Source organism: Triturus cristatus, chromosome 8 (genome assembly GCF_964204655.1).
Source record: "Triturus cristatus chromosome 8, aTriCri1.1, whole genome shotgun sequence".
NCBI classification, from domain to species: Eukaryota; Metazoa; Chordata; class Amphibia; order Caudata; family Salamandridae; genus Triturus; species Triturus cristatus.
In genome coordinates this window covers 263,478,294-263,497,346 of record NC_140591.1, presented here as the reverse complement: position 1 = coordinate 263,497,346, position 19,053 = coordinate 263,478,294, and the positions used below count along the sequence as shown (strand labels likewise).

The window sequence follows — 19,053 nt, the reverse complement described above, 5'->3', positions numbered from 1 at the left end:
ATGTCGGGATGTCTGATGCCTGTGGATGTCTGATGCCTGTGGATGCCTGATGCTTGTGGATGACTGGTGCCTGATGCTTGAGGATGCCTGATGCTTGAGGATGCCTGATGCCTGTGGATGCCTGATGTCTGATGCTCGATGGTTGTGGATGCCTGATGTCTGATGCCCGATGGTTGTGGATGCCTGATGTCGGATGCCCGATGGTTGTGGATGCCTGATGTCGGATGCCCGATGGTTGTGGATGCCTGATGTCGGATGCCCGATGGTTGTGGATGCCTGATGTCGGATGCCCGATGGTTGTGGATGCCTGATGTCTGATGCCCGATGGTTGTGGATGCCTGATGTCTGATGCCCGATGGTTGTGGATGCCTGATGCCCGATGGTTGTGGATGCCTGATGTCTGATGCCCGATGGTTGTGGATGCCTGATGTCTGATGCCCGATGGTTGTGGATGTCTGATGCCCGATGGTTGTGGATGTCTGATGCCTGATGCCCGATGGTTGTGAATGTCTGATGCCTGAAGTCTGATGCCGCTTGTCGATGCCTGATGCCTGACACTTGTCTGATGTCTGATGCCCGATGGTTGTGGATGCCTGATGTCGGATGCCCGATGGTTGTGGATGCCTGATGTCGGATGCCCGATGGTTGTGGATGCCTGATGTCGGATGCCCGATGGTTGTGGATGCCTGATGTCGGATGCCCGATGGTTGTGGATGCCTGATGTCGGATGCCCGATGGTTGTGGATGCCCGATGGTTGTGGATGCCTGATGTCTGATGCCCGATGGTTGTGGATGCCTGATGTCTGATGCCCGATGGTTGTGGATGCCTGATGCCCGATGGTTGTGGATGCCTGATGTCTGATGCCCGATGGTTGTGGATGCCTGATGTCTGATGCCCGATGGTTGTGGATGTCTGATGCCCGATGGTTGTGGATGTCTGATGCCTGATGCCCGATGGTTGTGAATGTCTGATGCCTGAAGTCTGATGCCGCTTGTCGATGCCTGACGCCTGTCGATGCCTGACGCCTGTCGATGCCTGACGCCTGTCGATGCCTGACGCCTGTCGATGCCTGACGCCTGTCGATGCCGGACGCCTGTCGATGCCTGACGCCTGTCGATGCCTGACGCCTGTCGATGCCGGACGCCTGTCGATGCCGGACGCCTGTCGATGCCGGACGCCTGTCGATGCCGGACGCCTGTCGATGCCGGACGCCTGTCGATGCCGGACGCCTGTCGATGCCGGACGCCTGTCGATGCCGGACGCCTGTCGATGCCGGACGCCTGTCGATGCCGGACGCCTGTCGATGCCGGACGCCTGTCGATGCCGGACGCCTGTCGATGCCGGACGCCTGTCGATGCCGGACGCCTGTCGATGCCGGACGCCTGTCGATGCCGGACGCCTGTCGATGCCGGACGCCTGTCGATGCCGGACGCCTGTCGATGCCGGACGCCTGTCGATGCCGGACGCCTGTCGATGCCGGACGCCTGTCGATGCCGGACGCCTGTCGATGCCGGACGCCTGTCGATGCCTGACGCCTGACGCCTGACGCTTGTCGATGCCTGACGCTTGTCGATGCCTGACGCCTGACGCTTGTCGACGCCTGACGCTTGTCGATGCCTGACGCCTGACGCTTGTCGACGCCTGACGCTTGTCGATGCCTGACGCCTGACGCTTGTCGACGCCTGACGCCTGACGCTTGTCGACGCCTGACGCCTGACGCTTGTCGATGCCTGACGCCTGACGCTTGTCGATGCCTGACGCCTGACGCTTGTCGATGCCTGACGCTTTTGGATGTCTGATGCCCAATGGTTGTGGATATATGATGCCTGTCTGATGCTTGATGCCTGATGCATGTGGATGCCTGATGTTTGATGCCTGATGCATGTGGATGCCTGATGTTTGATGCCTGATGCATGTGGATGCCTGATGTTTGATGCCTGATGCATGTGGATGCCTGATGTTTGATGCCTGATGCATGTGGATGCCTGATGTTTGATGCCTGATGCATGTGGATGCCTGATGTTTGATGCCTGATGCATGTGGATGCCTGATGTTTGATGCCTGATGCATGTGGATGCCTGATGTTTGATGCCTGATGCATGTGGATGCCTGACGCTTGTGGATGTCTGATGCATGTGGATGCCTGACGCTTGTGGATGTCTGATGCCTGATGCATGTGGATGCCTGACGCTTGTGGATGTCTGATGCCTGATGCTTGTGGATGCCTGACGCTTGTGGATGTCTGATGCCTGATGCTTGTGGATGCCTGATGTCTGCCTGATGCTTGTGGGTGCCTGATGCATGTGGATGCCTGATGCATGTGGACGCCTGATGCTTGTGGATGTCTGATGCTTGTGGATGGTGAATCGGAGAGAGAGCAGGAATCACGTATCAAGGTGTTTGATCGATATTTTGCTGTTCAAAAATTGAGAATCTACTTTTGTAAATTAGGACTTTCCGCCTTACACAACCATTTGAAGCTATCGTACAGATTTTTATTAAGAAATCTGATAGCCATCATTATATTGGACCTCCTCATCTTTAATATTGAATCACTGGCTCTCTAGACACATTTGTACCTTCTGCGACCGACTAAGATTAATTCTGATATTTTGGATGTCCTGATGTGGGATTTGCTGTCTAATTCTTATTTACCAATCATCAAATAAAAAGCCTATACTTGACTTGCTGTCATTTTGAGCCCTGAAGAAGTTCCGTTAAAATTTGTCTTTAAAGGAACGAAACGCGTTGGCTGTTGTGTTTTTATCAGCTATGAAATAAAAGTCAAACAAACAGAAAAATCACTTTGGACTCTCTATTTTATGTTCAGTGCACCTCCATTTGTTGTGAATAAATTGTCAGAGATTCTCTTCTGAGGCACCACTAGGTGAATGGTGCTGGAGTTATTGTGCACTAACAGCCAGATAAGGCAGCAGCATTATTAAAAGTGAGGTGCTACTATTTAAGTCCATCACCTTTGGTTGTTTTTGATATCCTGATGCTTGTGGATGCCTGATGCTTGTGGATGCCTGATGCTTGTGGATGTCTGATGGCTTGTGGATGTCTGATGGCTTGTGCATGTCTGATGCTTGTGGATGTCTGGTGCTTGTGGATGTCTGGTGATGTCCGGTGCTTGTGGATGGCTGGTGCTTGTGGATGGCTGGTGCTGCTGGATGGCTGGTGCTGCTGGATGGCTGGTGCTGCTGGATGGCTGGTGCTGCTGGATGGCTGGTGCTGCTGGATGGCTGGTGCTGCTGGATGGCTGGTGCTGCTGGATGGCTGGTGCTGCTGGATGGCTGTCTGATGTCTGGTGCGTGTGGATGGCTGTCTGATGTCTGGTGCGTGTGGATGGCTGTCTGATGTCTGGTGCGTGTGGATATGATGTCTGGTGCGTGTGGATGTCTGATGCCTGATGATGTCTGGTGCGTGTGGATGTCTGATGCCTGATGATGTCTGATGCGTGTGGATGCCTGATGCCTGATGATGTCTGATGCTTGTGGATGCCTGATGCCTGATGATGTCTGATGCTTGTGGATGCCTGATGATGTCTGATGCTTGTGGATGCCTGATGCCTGATGATGTCTGATGCTTGTGGATGCCTGATGATATCTGATGCTTGTGGATGTCTGATGCCTGATGCTTGTGGATTTCTGATGCCTGATGCTTGTGGATGTCTGGTGATATCTGATGCTTGTGGATGTCTGGTGATATCTGATGCTTGTGGAAGTCTGATGATATCTGATGCTTGTGGATGTCTGATGATATCTGATGCTTGTGGATGTCTGATGATATCTGATGCTTGTGGATGCCTGATGATATCTGATGCTTGTGGATGCCTGATGCGTGTGGATGCCTGATGCGTGTGGATGCCTGATGCGTGTGGATGCCTGATGCGTGTGGATGCCTGATGCTTGTGGATGCCTGATGCTTGTGGATGCCTGATGCTTGTGGATGCCTGATGCTTGTGGATGCCTGATGCTTGTGGATGCCTGATGCTTGTGGATGTCTGATGTTTGTGGATGCATGTCTGATGCCTGATGCTTGTGGAGGCCTGATGCCTGATGCTTGTGGAGGCCTGATGCTTGTGGATGTCTGATGCCTGATGCTTGTGGATTTCTGATGCCTGATGCTTGTGGATGTCTGGTGATATCTGATGCTTGTGGAAGTCTGATGATATCTGATGCTTGTGGAAGTCTGATGATATCTGATGCTTGTGGAAGTCTGATGATATCTGATGCTTGTGGATGCCTGATGCGTGTGGATGCCTGATGCTTGTGGATGTCTGATGCGTGTGGATGCCTGATGCTTGTGGATGTCTGATGATATCTGATGCTTGTGGATGCCTGATGCGTGTGGATGCCTGATGCTTGTGGATGTCTGATGCGTGTGGATGTCTGATGCCTGATGCTTGTGGATGCCTGATGCTTGTGGATGTCTGATGCTTGTGGATGTCTGATGCTTGTGGATGTCTGATGTTTGTGGATGCATGTCTGATGCCTGATGCTTGTGGAGGCCTGATGCTTGTGGAGGCCTGATGCCTGATGCTTGTGGATGTCTGATGCCTGATGCTTGTGGATGTCTGGTGATATCTGATGCTTGTGGAAGTCTGATGATATCTGATGCTTGTGGATGTCTGATGATATCTGATGCTTGTGGATGCCTGATGCGTGTGGATGCCTGATGCGTGTGGATGCCTGATGCTTGTGGATGCCTGATGCTTGTGGATGTCTGATGCTTGTGGATGTCTGATGCTTGTGGATGTCTGATGCCTGATGATATCTGATGCTTGTGGATGTCTGATGATATCTGATGCTTGTGGATGCCTGATGATATCTGATGCTTGTGGATGCCTGATGCGTGTGGATGCCTGATGCCTGATGCTTGTGGATGTCTGATGCCTGATGCTTGTGGATGTCTGATGCCTGATGCTTGTGGATGTCTGATGTTTGTGGATGCATGTCTGATGCCTGATGCTTGTGGAGGCCTGATGCCTGATGCTTGTGGAGGCCTGATGCTTGTGGAGGCCTGATGCTTGTGGATGTCTGATGCCTGATGCTTGTGGATGTCTGATGCCTGATGCTTGTGGATTTCTGATGCCTGATGCTTGTGGATTTCTGATGCCTGATGCTTGTGGATTTCTGATGCCTGATGCTTGTGGATGTCTGATGCCTGATGCTTGTGGATGTCTGATGCCTGATGCTTGTGGATGTCTGATGCCTGATGCTTGTGGATTTCTGATGCCTGATGCTTGTGGATTTCTGATGCCTGATGCTTGTGGATGCCTGATGCCTGATGCTTGTGGATGTCTGATGCCTGATGCTTGTGGATGTCTGATGCCTGATGCTTGTGGATGTCTGATGATATCTGATGCTTGTGGATGTCTGATGATATCTGATGCTTGTGGATGTCTGATGATATCTGATGCTTGTGGATGTCTGATGATATCTGATGCTTGTGGATGCCTGATGCTTGTGGATGCCTGATGCGTGTGGATGTCTGATGCCTGATGCTTGTGGATGCCTGATGCCAGTGGATGTCTGATGTCTGATGTTTGTGGATGCATGTCTGATGCCTGATGCTTGTGGATGTCTGATGCCTGATGCTTGTGGATGTCTGATGCCTGATGCTTGTGGATGTCTGATGCCTGATGCTTGTGGATGTCTGATGCCTGATGCTTGTGGATGCCCGATGCTTGTGGATGCCCGATGCTTGTGGATGCCCGATGCTTGTGGATGCCCGATGCTTGTGGATGCCCGATGCTTGTGGATGCCCGATGCTTGTGGATGCCCGATGCTTGTGGATGCCCGATGCTTGTGGATGCCCGATGCTTGTGGATGCCTGATGCTTGTGGATGCCTGATGCTTGTGGATGCCTGATGCTTGTGGATGCCTGATGCTTGTGGATGCCTGATGCTTGTGGATGCCTGATGCTTGTGGATGCCTGATGCTTGTGGATGCCTGTCGATGTCTGATGCCTGTGGATGTCTGATGCCTGTGGATGTCTGATGCCTGTGGATGTCTGATGCCTGTGGATGTCTGATGCCCGATGCTTGTGGATGCCTGTGGATGTCTGATGCCTGTGGATGTCTGATGCCCGATGCTTGTGGATGCCTGATGCTTGTGGATGCTTGTGGATGCCTGATGCTTGTGGATGCCTGATGCTTGTGGATGCTTGTGGATGCCTGATGCTTGTGGATGCTTGTGGATGCCTGATGCTTGTGGATGCCTGATGCTTGTGGATGCCTGATGCTTGTGGATGCCTGATGCTTGTGGATGCCTGATGCTTGTGGATGCCTGTGGATGTCTGATGCCTGTGGATGTCTGATGCCCGATGCTTGTGGATGCCTTTGGATGTCTGATGTCTGATGCTTGTGGATGCCTGTGGATGTCTGATGCCTGATGCTTGTGGATGCCTGATGCTTGTGGGTGCCTGATGCTTGTGGGTGCCTGATGCTTGTGGGTGCCTGATGCTTGTGGGTGCCTGATGCTTGTGGGTGCCTGATGCTTGTGGGTGCCTGATGCTTGTGGGTGCCTGATGCTTGTGGGTGCCTGATGCTTGTGGGTGCCTGATGCTTGTGGGTGCCTGATGCTTGTGGGTGCCTGATGCTTGTGGGTGCCTGATGCTTGTGGGTGCCTGATGCTTGTGGGTGCCTGATGCTTGTGGGTGCCTGATGCTTGTGGGTGCCTGATGCTTGTGGGTGCCTGATGCTTGTGGGTGCCTGATGCTTGTGGGTGCCTGATGCTTGTGGGTGCCTGATGCTTGTGGGTGCCTGATGCTTGTGGGTGCCTGATGCTTGTGGGTGCCTGATGCTTGTGGGTGCCTGATGCTTGTGGGTGCCTGATGCTTGTGGGTGCCTGATGCTTGTGGGTGCCTGATGCTTGTGGGTGCCTGATGCTTGTGGGTGCCTGATGCTTGTGGGTGCCTGATGCTTGTGGGTGCCTGATGCTCGTGCGTGCCTGATGCTCGTGGGTGCCTGATGCTCGTGGGTGCCTGATGCTCGTGGGTGCCTGATGCTCGTGGGTGCCTGATGCTCGTGGGTGCCTGATGCTCGTGGGTGCCTGATGCTCGTGGGTGCCTGATGCTCGTGGGTGCCTGATGCTTGTGGGTGCCTGATGCTTGTGGGTGCCTGATGCTTGTGGGTGCCTGATGCTTGTGGGTGCCTGATGCCTGATGTTAGTGGATGTCTGATGCCTGATGCTTGTGGATGCCTGATGCTTGTGGATGCCTGATGCTTGTGGATGCCTGATGCTTGTGGATGCCTGATGCTTGTGGATGCCTGATGCTTGTGGAGGCCTGATGCCTGATGCTTGTGGAGGCCTGATGCTTGTGGATTTCTGATGCCTGATGCTTGTGGATGCCTGATGCTTGTGGATGCCTGATGCTTGTGGATGCCTGATGCCTGATGCTTGTGGATGCCTGATGCCTGATGCTGGTGGATGCCTGATGGTGGATGCCTGATGGTGGATGCCTGATGGTGGATGCCTGATGGTGGTGGATGCCTGATGGTGGATGCCTGATGGTGGATGCCTGATGGTGGATGCCTGATGGTGGATGCCTGATGGTGGATGCCTGATGGTGGATGCCTGATGGTGGATGCCTGATGGTGGATGCCTGATGGTGGATGCCTGATGGTGGATGCCTGATGGTGGATGCCTGATGGTGGATGCCTGATGGTGGATGCCTGATGGTGGATGCCTGATGGTGGATGCCTGATGGTGGATGCCTGATGGTGGATGCCTGATGGTGGATGCCTGATGGTGGATGCCTGATGGTGGATGCCTGATGGTGGATGCCTGATGGTGGATGCCTGATGGTGGATGCCTGATGCTTGTGGATGCCTGATGGTGGATGCCTGATGCTTGTGGATGCCTGATGGTGGATGCCTGATGGTGGATGCCTGATGGTGGATGCCTGATGGTGGATGCCTGATGGTGGATGCCTGATGCTTGTGGATGCCTGATGGTGGATGCCTGATGGTGGATGCCTGATGCTTGTGGATGCCTGATGGTGGATGCCTGATGCTTGTGGATGCCTGATGGTGGATGCCTGATGCTTGTGGATGCCTGATGGTGGATGCCTGATGCTTGATGCCTGATGGTGGATGCCTGATGCTTGTGGATGCCTGATGCTTGTGGATGTCTGATGGTGGATGCTTGTGGATATCTGATGCTTGTGGATGTCTGATGCTTGTGGATGTCTGATGCTTGTGGATGTCTGATGCTTGTGGATGTCTGATGCTTGTGGATGTCTGATGCTTGTGGATGTCTGATGCTTGTGGATGTCTGATGCTTGTGGATGTCTGATGTCTGATGCTTGTGGATGTCTGATGCTTGTGGATGTCTGATGCTTGTGGATGTCTGATGTCTGATGCTTGTGGATGTCTGATGTCTGATGTCTGGCGCTTGTGGATGTCTGATGTCTGATGCCTGACGCTTGTGGATGTCTGATGTCTGATGCCTGACGCTTGTGGATGTCTGATGTCTGATGCCTGACGCTTGTGGATGTCTGATGCCTGATGGTGGATGTCTGATGCTTGTGGATGTCTGATGCTTGTGGATGCCTGATGCCTGGTGGTGGATGTCTCATGCTTGTGGATGCCTGATGCCTGATGTCTCATGCTTTTGGATGCCTGATGTCTCATGCTTTTGGATGCCTGATGTCTCATGCTTTTGGATGCCTGATGTCATGCTTTTGGATGTCTGCTGCCTGATGTCTCATGCTTGTGGATCTCTCATGCTTGTGGATGCCTGCTGCCTGATGCTTGTGGATGCCTGCTGCCTGATGCTTGTGGATGCCTGATGCCTGATGCTTGTGGATGCCTGATGCTTGTGGATGCCTGATGCCTGATGCTTGTGGATGTCTGATGCCTGATGCTTGTGGATGTCTGATGTCTGATGCTTGTGGCTGTCTGATGCTTGTGGATGTCTGATGCTTGTGGATGCCTCATGCTTGGGGATGCCTCATGCTTGGGGATGCCTCATGCTTGGGGATGCCTGATGCCTCATGCTTGGGGATGCCTGATGCCTCATGCTTGGGGATGCCTGATGCCTCATGCTTGGGGATGCCTCATGCTTGTGGATGTCTGATGCCTCATGCTTGTGGATGTCTGATGTCTGATGCTTGTGGATGTCTGATGTCTGATGTCTGGCGCTTGTGGATGTCTGATGTCTGATGCCTGACGCTTGTGGATGTCTGATGTCTGATGCCTGACGCTTGTGGATGTCTGATGTCTGATGCCTGACGCTTGTGGATGTCTGATGCCTGATGGTGGATGTCTGATGCTTGTGGATGTCTGATGCTTGTGGATGCCTGATGCCTGGTGGTGGATGTCTCATGCTTGTGGATGCCTGATGCCTGATATCTCATGCTTTTGGATGCCTGATGTCTCATGCTTTTGGATGCCTGATGTCTCATGCTTTTGGATGCCTGATGTCTGATGTCTCATGCTTTTGGATGCCTGATGTCATGCTTTTGGATGTCTGCTGCCTGATGTCTCATGCTTGTGGATCTCTCATGCTTGTGGATGCCTGCTGCCTGATGCTTGTGGATGCCTGCTGCCTGATGCTTGTGGATGCCTGATGCCTGATGCTTGTGGATGCCTGATGCTTGTGGATGCCTGATGCCTGTGGATGTCTGATGCCTGATGCTTGTGGATGTCTGATGTCTGATGCTTGTGGCTGTCTGATGCTTGTGGATGTCTGATGCTTGTGGATGCCTCATGCTTGGGGATGCCTCATGCTTGGGGATGCCTCATGCTTGGGGATGCCTGATGCCTCATGCTTGGGGATGCCTGATGCCTCATGCTTGGGGATGCCTGATGCCTCATGCTTGGGGATGCCTCATGCTTGTGGATGTCTGATGCCTCATGCTTGTGGATGTCTGATGCCTCATGCTTGTGGATGTCTGATGCCTCATGCTTGTGGATGTCTGATGCCTCATGCTTGTGGATGTCTGATGCCTCATGCTTGTGGATGTCTGATGCCTCATGCTTGTGGATGTCTGATGCCTCATGCTTGTGGATGTCTGATGCCTCATGCTTGTGGATGTCTGATGCCTCATGCTTGTTACTAACTTAAAGGCATTGTCATTTACAATACCAATAGCTCCAAAACTCGCAGTTTCAAGACCTATTGCATTGCAAATGCTTGTTTTAAATTAGGATTAATGTCCCTCGGGCGTAGGTGTAGTATGTCAAGAAGCATCTATATGAAGCCCACCGGGCCGCGAAGGTGGTCAGGGTAGTGGGGCCAATATGAGTCCTGTAGCATGGCGCATTGTATGTTGTGCCTATCCAGTTAGGCTAGGACATGTCTGTGTTTCCTTGGGTTCCCAAGGCCCCTAACATTCCAAGTGAGAAAGTTGTAGCTAGGCGGGCGTGGGTGAGTCATTTACTGAGTATGGGTCATGTGTTGCATAGCGTATTGTCTCAAGAAGCTCTGTGCGGGCAGTGCAGTAGCGTGTGATTGTTCCTGTGTATAAAGTGTTGCTGAATGTCGCCAACAATCCCTCCTGCCTCCCACATCAGCAGCCCAATCCTGCTGTGATGTACAGTCCCTCCCTTCCCTCCTGAAAGAAAAGAAAAAATTAACCCTTGCAAAGCAACGGAAGGTAAGTATAGAATAAAGAAAACCGTAAACTTTAAATATTCTGGGGATGACCCTTTGGGAATAAACGCCTAAGGGCACAACAGTTCCCCCTTGTGGACACAAGGGTGCCAAGGCTCTAATTCAGTGCCTCTTACATCCTGATTATATGTTCATGTCGTGTGTAGGGAACGCAGCCATAATGTCCAATGGCATCTATTGCAGGTGAGGTCTTTGTCGAACTTGTGATACCAGTGTTCAATGACCAGTTGTCTTGTGTGGCTCTGCAGCCCGCTCCGTTTATCATTCAACTTTGTCAGGGGTTGGTTTGAAAGAGTGAAATCTGCAACATGCTGCGGGTTGGTGAAAAAATGCTGCTTGCCCGGATGCATTACCCTGAGTCTCACAGGGAATAGCATGGCGTAGGTGATGTTGGCCTGCTGTAATTTCTACCTGATTGGCAGGAACTTTTTCTGGGATTCCTGGACCGCCATTGTGAAACCTGGAAAGATGGATACTCCAGAGCCCTGAAAAGAAATTGTTTTGCGTTCTCGTGCTAGTCTCAGGGCAGTGTCACGATCTCGATAATTTAGTTTCGAGCGATAATTGGTCTTGAGGGAGTCCCAGGTGGTGGGCGAGCGGTGAGCTCTGTCTACTACGAACATCTTTGGAGGGCGCTTCTTTCAAATATCGTCGCGAGTAAGTGTTTCACAAATTCCTCCATCTGGCTTGTGTTGGTGGATTCCGGAATGCCAAGAATTTGAATGTTATTGCGGTGCGATCTCTATTCCAAATCTTCATTTTTCGCCGCTATAACTTTCAGTAAGCGCACCATGTTGAGTAGTTGTTCTGCCCTCCCCACAGATGTATCTTCCAAATTGGAGATGCACTGTTCCTGTCTCTTTGATGCGCTTGTCGTGTTGGTTAAGGTTATGGGTGACATTGTCTATGTGTTTGCTCATTGCATCCATCTTGGCTTCAATTGAGGTGAGGTTGTGCCTCATTGTACAGAGTAGTTCCTTAAGATCATCCGTGGAAGTCTGGGAGCCGGTGCTAGGGCCGTCTGCCATTGCGTGTTAGGTATCGCTAGAAGCTAGAGTGGATTTGCTTGCCTCAAATGGTAGTTTAGATTGCCTGCCGTCCGTTTTGCCCATAGCTTATTCCCTGCTTGGTGCTAGGAGCAGGCCTCTTTGTTCTGTTGTGGCTGGTTCGTGTCACGTCATTCGCGGGCCTTGCCAAAGGTTTCTCCAGACGGGGATTTACCGGTGCCAGCTAACGATGCTCACTCCAAGGCGCAACGTTTCTGTTGGTGCACCTGTGGCCCCCGCACAGGGAGAGCTGCCCGCAGCCCCACAGTGGATTGGAGCGTGGAGTGCGGTCGCCTCTGCTAATGGATCGGGTTGGGGCTCCTCACGCTGCTGTAGTCCAACAGCCCATGGGCCCCCGTAAGCGGGTGCACTGTACGTCTCTTAAAAGTGGGGCCCGGGCCCAGCAGCTGCGGCCTGCAGCCTCGCGCACACTCCCAGACTCTTGAAGCAGGTAGGATCAAAGTTCCTCCCAAGGCGGTGATATGGGCTCCGATTCTCTGCCTCCCCTCATTCAGCGCTCTGGGCTTTACCACTAACAACCCCCGCAGCGTAGGGTATGCAAAATGCGCAGTTAGGGGACCTTGATGTGTTGTTCCTGCTGCCCCAGCGGCTCACACAGTCTTGGCAGGCTCTTTTCTCTTTGGGTATGGCAGCAGCAGGTCTGTCCGTGTGGATGCCTATCCCAGCAGCCCCTCGCCACAAAGCAGATTGTGCCGGGGAGTTGGGCCGAACCTGCGCGAAGGCAACCTCTCCGTCCCCTCGTGAGCTGCACTGGCATTCTACTCGCATCTTCAGGTGGGCTCGCGGCCCCGCAGACCTCCTCTCAATCTACGCCTGGAGCCGCCCGCGCCTCTTCCATCGGGAGCCGTTCAGCTCTGCTCGCTGGTCGGCCACCATTTTCCACGCCATTTCTGGAGCCGGCAGTCCCCTCAAAGCTTTTGTGTGAGCTACCGAGCTCCAGCAGGGGTTCCGCTCACTGTTCCTTCACAGTTATATTCCAGGAACAGGCGTTAGGGCAGGATTGCATCGGATCTTTGGCCTAGGCAGCAAGGAGCCTCACGCAAGTGCGGCTATCTTACATGCGCGCCCTCTAGCACACCCCATGCGCCATGTTTAGGGTCCTGTTTCTTCGATTCTTATGTAATGCACCTTTTGTATGGCACTTATATACGTAATTATGTATGTTGTATAACAGTACTGTGCCTCTCGAATAGGATTTAAGTGTTCCTTCACGATATATTAATGCTAATATACCATGCATTGTATTTTTGTGTTCGCTTCCTTATTTCACCATAGATAGTGCACCGTTGATTGGCTTTGTATATCAGGATACATTTAATTTTACATAAGAAATTGTGCATTTCTCGACAGAACCTATTGTAGTATACTGTTAATTCCCCAGGTTCTGTGAGATTCTGAGGCACACCATTATTATTAATGGCTAGGATATCCACAAACAAGAATGTTATCAAATATAATTAACTTTATTTTTAAACTGCTAATACTACACACACAAAAAGCCCATTGTGCAATATGTGAGCCAGCAATAAATAACAGTATGTCAGTCCTGTATTACTGATCCTTTTGCATGGCCCGCCTTTCACCTAAAAGTGTGCTGTATACAGTTGTAATGTCGATTGAATTAATTTGCATTTGTTTCTCTTTTTCTTATAGTACGAGTTTGACGATCAAGAAGAGGTTATTTCAGTTTTGCCCGATTCAAAAAGGGAAAATGAAATGACAGAAGTTTTTTCCCACACTGAAGAATTTGCTACCCTGAGCTCTACCCAAACAAGGCTTGGATACAGAGATTCACATGTGCACGTAGCAATAGAGAAGCAGAAGATAGAGCTTGAAAGACAGCGATTGAACATTGAAGCTGAACGTCTTCAATTAGAGAGAGAGCGGCTGCAAATTGAAAAAGAAAGATTACGGCATCTGGACATGGAGTATGAAAGGCTTCAACTAGAGAAGGAGAGGCTTCAAATGGAACGTGAGAAGCTACGAATGAACGTAGCACATGCAGAGAAATCTACAGTGGAGAATGAACATGTGCAAGCTGAAAAAACAGTTGTGCAGCCCTTGGATATTGAAACAGAAAAACTAAAACTTGAAAAGGAAAGATTGCAGCTGGAAAAAGAGAGGCTGCAGTTTTTAAAATTTGAATCTGAGAAGCTTCAGATTGACAGGGAGCGTTTGCAAGTTGAAAAAGAACGTCTGAGAATTCAAAGAGAAGGACATAATCAATAACTGATGGTATACCATTAGCTTTAATATTTGTGAACGTACATACAGTATCCATTTTTGTGCCCTTGTAACCTTTTGGAAATCTATTAACACTAAGACAATTCATAATACCATTTGTAGTCGGCTCATAGTGGATGTAGAATCAAAATGAAGCGGTTGGTGTTAAATACCTATGTATGAAGGGTATGTTATGAACCATATTTTTCATTGTAATGTTATTCTGGATCCAGTGACTTATCTTCTAATACTTTGTGTAGTGTAGCAATAATTCATGTAGTATGTGCATGGACATTATGGGCAGTATTTATTACATCATGAATTTAGTATTAGTGCAGGCATTAGCCGCAGGTGGCAAACTAACTAGGTAGGCAAGACTTGTTCTGAGAATTTAAAAAGTTGATCTTTTACATTTGAACAATTTAAACAATTCCAAGAAACATTGCAGTGTTTTTCCTCCAATTGCCAAATTCACTGAGTACTGAGGAAGTGTCTACCCATGCTAATTTTCCACTTCAGAGTGGAAATCTAACGAAAGATGGCTCTGTTACACCATCAGCCTTTCTGTCTAGGTTTTCGCCCTAGGCAGCCAAGAAACCATGTGTTTTCGAGGTAACTAGTGTTCTTACATATTATTTTTGTAACATGATATGACCAGTTTTACCAAGTGTTTTTCTTTGTAGAGCTGGTTCCTAAGCTGTCATTATTGTTAAAAAAAATATTTTTTTAAGGTTAACAATATAACGATGCATGTTCTGTTTTCCGGTGGTCTTCAATGAAAATGCAAAATACTCATCTTGCTGTCAGCCAAATTCAGTTACTGTTTCAGCTCCAATTGTAGTTCTTTTAGGAGGATACCATATCTTCTTATGGTAAATGTAACCGTATTATTTTTATTTCTAGAAGGGCATTTATTATGCTGCAATTTTCACTCGGTATAAACTAGTAGAGTTGTCTATTAAATAAAATATTAAAAGCCCAGTAAGGTTTCAACACCCAGAGCTTCATAATGTGTTGGTGGGCACTCAACATCAATTAAGCAAGATTATTTGGTTTTTTTAACAGTTTTGGCCATATAGGCAAACTGAAATAGCTATATGCACTAGGACGTAGGTATGAAAGGTTATAGCTTACACTCCCTAACTGTTATCCAACATTTGTGTAAATAAAGTGAGTTTTGGCTAGTGACAAATGTTTTTCTTGAGCAAACGTGTAGGTAGAATCTCTTATGCTCTTGTGTTAGCCCTTAGCTGTTTGGCTGTAGATGGCCACCTGACCTTTCAGTGTGGCAGACTCTATACATAGGAATAGAAAATAAAACATGAAGATCAGTATTTGCTACACGGCCTACTTCCAGTTTCCAACCACCGATTTTCACTGTGCTGCTTCAGTACCCTGATGTGTATTTTGCTTTACATGCCTACATTATAAGGCATATTCATCCCTGCAGGGTACCACATTTGTTAGATCCTTTGACCACGTCCCGATATGTGAACTTCCTTCCTCTGTGGCTAATACATCATTTCAATTAAATCTAGGCAAAGCTATGTGGGAGAACATTTCTCAGTAATAAAAGAATCGCTGAGAAACTTTTCTCCCTCATGAATCCTGAACCCTCTCCTTTTATCCATCCTTTTCTCTCCTCCACATTTTTCTGTCTCGCTCTCCGTCTTGATTTCTCTTCCTTCACCACACCATCCTCTTTTTTGTGCTCCTCGCTCTGTCCTTCCTGACTTCTTTCGCAGCCCTCTGTGCAAGTTAAAACCTCTTTGTGTGTAAAACATGCTTTGCTGCAGGAGAGAATATCCTGTGCTTGGGTCCTTTGTTGGACACCATAATTTCTCCAATGGTGAAGTCATTTTAAACCACAATGATTGACAGATTCTGTGAAAATGTAATGAGCAAAATGTCTTTTTCTAAGGAAGCCAAAAGAAAATAGCATACAAAATAACCAATTGCAGCAGTTGTTTGTGCTTAGAGTTGGCAGTACAGGGCTTTAAAGAAATAAAATAAGGAAAAGTTGTTTTCTCTGTTGGAGTTTTCCAATGGCATCTTAATGTCTACGAGCCACATAATATGGATGATGTCGGATCACCCCATCCTAAATATCCTTAAAACAGGTTTTTATACTACATGTTCTTCATCAATTTCAAATTACCGTAATATGACTTATAAAAGAATTAAACTATGACATGCTATATCCTTCAAACAAATATCATGAAAGTTATCATTGGTGAAACTTCTACTCTGACATTTCCACGTTGACTTTTGAAGGCGTGTATTTTTTCATTGGAAAGAAGTAATAACAAAAAAAATGTGGTGCTACCTGTTGAGTTCATTTTGGATTTGTATCAATAACATGTTAAATAGAAAAAAGTTAGATAATACCCCCGCTCCCACCCTCCTGTATATACGCCGAGCTGGAATCTATTGGAGTTTTCTCTACACACACATCTGACCCTTCCAAATCCATCCTGGTCTTCTTGATTCTTTGGTAGCATCAAGGACAAGCGTGAGCATAATCTGCAGCACAGTTGTGTTTGCAAGGGGAGTATTCTGCCCCACTTGTTAAATGCCAGTAAAAAATGGCGGAATGAAAATGCATGCTTTGCCGTGTTAATAGACACATCCACCTCCCTTTGTCTTCCCAAAGCAACTGCACAATTCTTCTGCTTTGTGCACCAGAAGGAATTCCTCACCTGAATACATGTGTGCATCTGTGCACTTTACCAGCACTTGCACTATACAAAATGCCTTTTCCTTTTATTAATACTCCCACTGGTATTAAATGATAAGGGCTCGGTTTTTACAGAAGTCTGGCAAAAAAGGTCAAGGTACTCCTTTAGGTAAATTCCTATGTCGGAGGTAGATTCATAGCTTTTTGAAGATTGCTGATGTATTTTAGGAGTGCAGCTCATTTCTTTGTGGAAACCCTTTCCACTACAACTTTTCATTTTCCATCCTACGTACTGCTGTCTTTAGCTATGTTAGTGTGTGCTTTTCGGGATAGAAAACAACCTGCAAAAGTTTTGTGAATATCTATAAACTTGAGTTTGAGTGTTCAATACATTTTTACTTGGCCACCCTCCAACAGCAGACCTCTTTTCATGCACACACAACGGTAAATGTACGACATTGGAAATTCTACATGTTGACAGATTATTTCAGTATTGTCACCGGATCCCACTGGTCGTGATTCTTTAAATTCCTTTTGTTTAGCACACCTACACGGTTGTAATCAAACTAATTACTTTAGTTTTTTTGGGGCAAAACATTGTGGCCTTTGCTGTGTCTCCACACTATAAGGCGAGTTTTCCTCAATGATCTGCACTGTTTCAGTGCATTTTCATAGGTGCTTACTTCCAAGTTGGAGCTTTCCCGTTTCCAGTTCATTCTTGGAATACCTGTCTTGTTGTGTTTCTTTCCTGAATAAACTTGACTTTGTTTTGCCTGCTGGTACATTATCCTACCAGTAGGAATTGGCGGTTTGTTTTTCACATCTTGATATCCCCACATTTAGTGCGCACCAAAGTAGCATGTCTCAAAATGTAAATCAGGAACTTGGAAACCGTGCACACACGGAGTCTAGAGTTACACAGGTCAAGTTGTGGCCTCATCTTTTGTTCTTCTTGAAGATACCTTCCTTGTAAAATCTTTCCCAGGATCCTGTTCCGTCAGTAATTCTGTAGTCGGGGCCTCAAGTCCTTACCAGTCGTCAAAACCATTGCATGAAAGAAATCATTCATATGTTGGGCAGATATTCTGTAAGTTGCGATTTAGAATGAGCTGCCAGTCACACACACACATTGACACAAATCTAGATCCTATTTTGCTAAGACAGCTGTTTTCATGTAGATACCGCTCTTTGTTGAACAAGAGAACCAGTGCACCTTACTAAGCCAGTCACCTTGTGATTTGAGATCACACGACTATGTAGTTAAGTATTGCCGTTCTAAATATATCAGATTGCTGTTGCTCTGCCAGTGGGCAATTGAACAAAGGTTTGTTTTAGTAGATAGTTTAACTTACAAAGTGAGCATGATTTTTAAGACATTTGTCTTCAATATCACACATCAAGCAGAGGCACTCGCTGATCTGCGACCTGTATAAGATCTGCAGTGATAAAAAGGTGCTATCCTACCACAGAGAAGCTTAAGAATGCTTACATTTTAGGCTGCCTGAATAATAAATTGAATTATTTTGTGAGCATTGTCCGTGCAATGCTCGGTGTAATTTTTTGTTAATATCTACAGAAAATATGAAAACGTTAAATATGTTTGTTACAACTAAATATTTGTTATTCAATTTTGGTTTGCTGCAAACTAAAAGGCTGACTATTAATACTGCAAACGTTCATATTTTACTGGCATCCTAGGGATTGCGCTGTAAAATGTATATTATTTAGTTGACTGGAACCCCCAACATTTTGCAAAGCAAACTTAAAGGGGGGGAGGGGGGGATATGTTTAGCCTTTCAGTTAGAGGTGTTGTAGAACATATTGTTTTTGTTTATGTAACCTTCGGTTGAAGATGCCAAAGTAAAATTGCTTTTACAAGCATTCCAATAAGGTTACCAATTTTAAAGGACTTGTGCTAATTTAAAGTTTCTTAACAAAAACATGTTTTGTTACGCAGTGAACAAGGAACTGTTTACATGTCACCAGATGTGTATTCTGTGCATGTTAATAATTTAGCAAGTGATTTAGCTATTCTCATTTATAACTGTGTAAACGATTGTTAACCATCAGTCACACCTGATTTTTGTACTAGTGTGGTCCAATATTCACAAATTAACAAAGAAAATAGTTTTGTTGTTATAATAGCCAACACTATGTTTCAAATTGCAGTGCTTTTGTATGTGTCTTGACAATTAAAACATATTTTTCAGTTTCTTATCTTTTTTTCCTGTCATGTGGGGATATTACTTTGGTGCCAGGTCTCGAGGATAAGTGGACTTATGCGTTCAGTTTAGAGGCCTGTGTTGGACCTCATGATCACAGGTTCAAATCTCAGTGGGTCCATTCAGTCTTTCACCTTTTTGAGGTCGATGAAATGAGTAGCATTGAGTTGGGTAACGATAAACATCTGGTTCGAGGCATATGAGCTGCAGATCACACTAGCATAGTAGATCGCCATCT

At 47.7% G+C, this 19,053-nt stretch overlaps 1 protein-coding gene across 4 annotated transcripts in view; it reads left to right on the top strand.

The window, feature by feature from the left end:
• MSANTD4 (Myb/SANT DNA binding domain containing 4 with coiled-coils) overlaps positions 1–18,810 on the top strand; it is a 65,869-nt gene extending 47,059 nt beyond the window's left edge. For all 4 annotated transcript variants that reach the window (XM_085621469.1, XM_085621472.1, XM_085621471.1 and 1 more), the window contains one exon: positions 13,347–18,810. In XM_085621469.1, the coding sequence (XP_085477595.1) occupies positions 13,347–13,922 (576 nt within the window). In that variant the 3' untranslated portion in view covers positions 13,923–18,810. The remainder of the gene's footprint in view (positions 1–13,346) is intronic.
• The last annotated feature ends 243 nt before the right edge of the window (positions 18,811–19,053 follow it).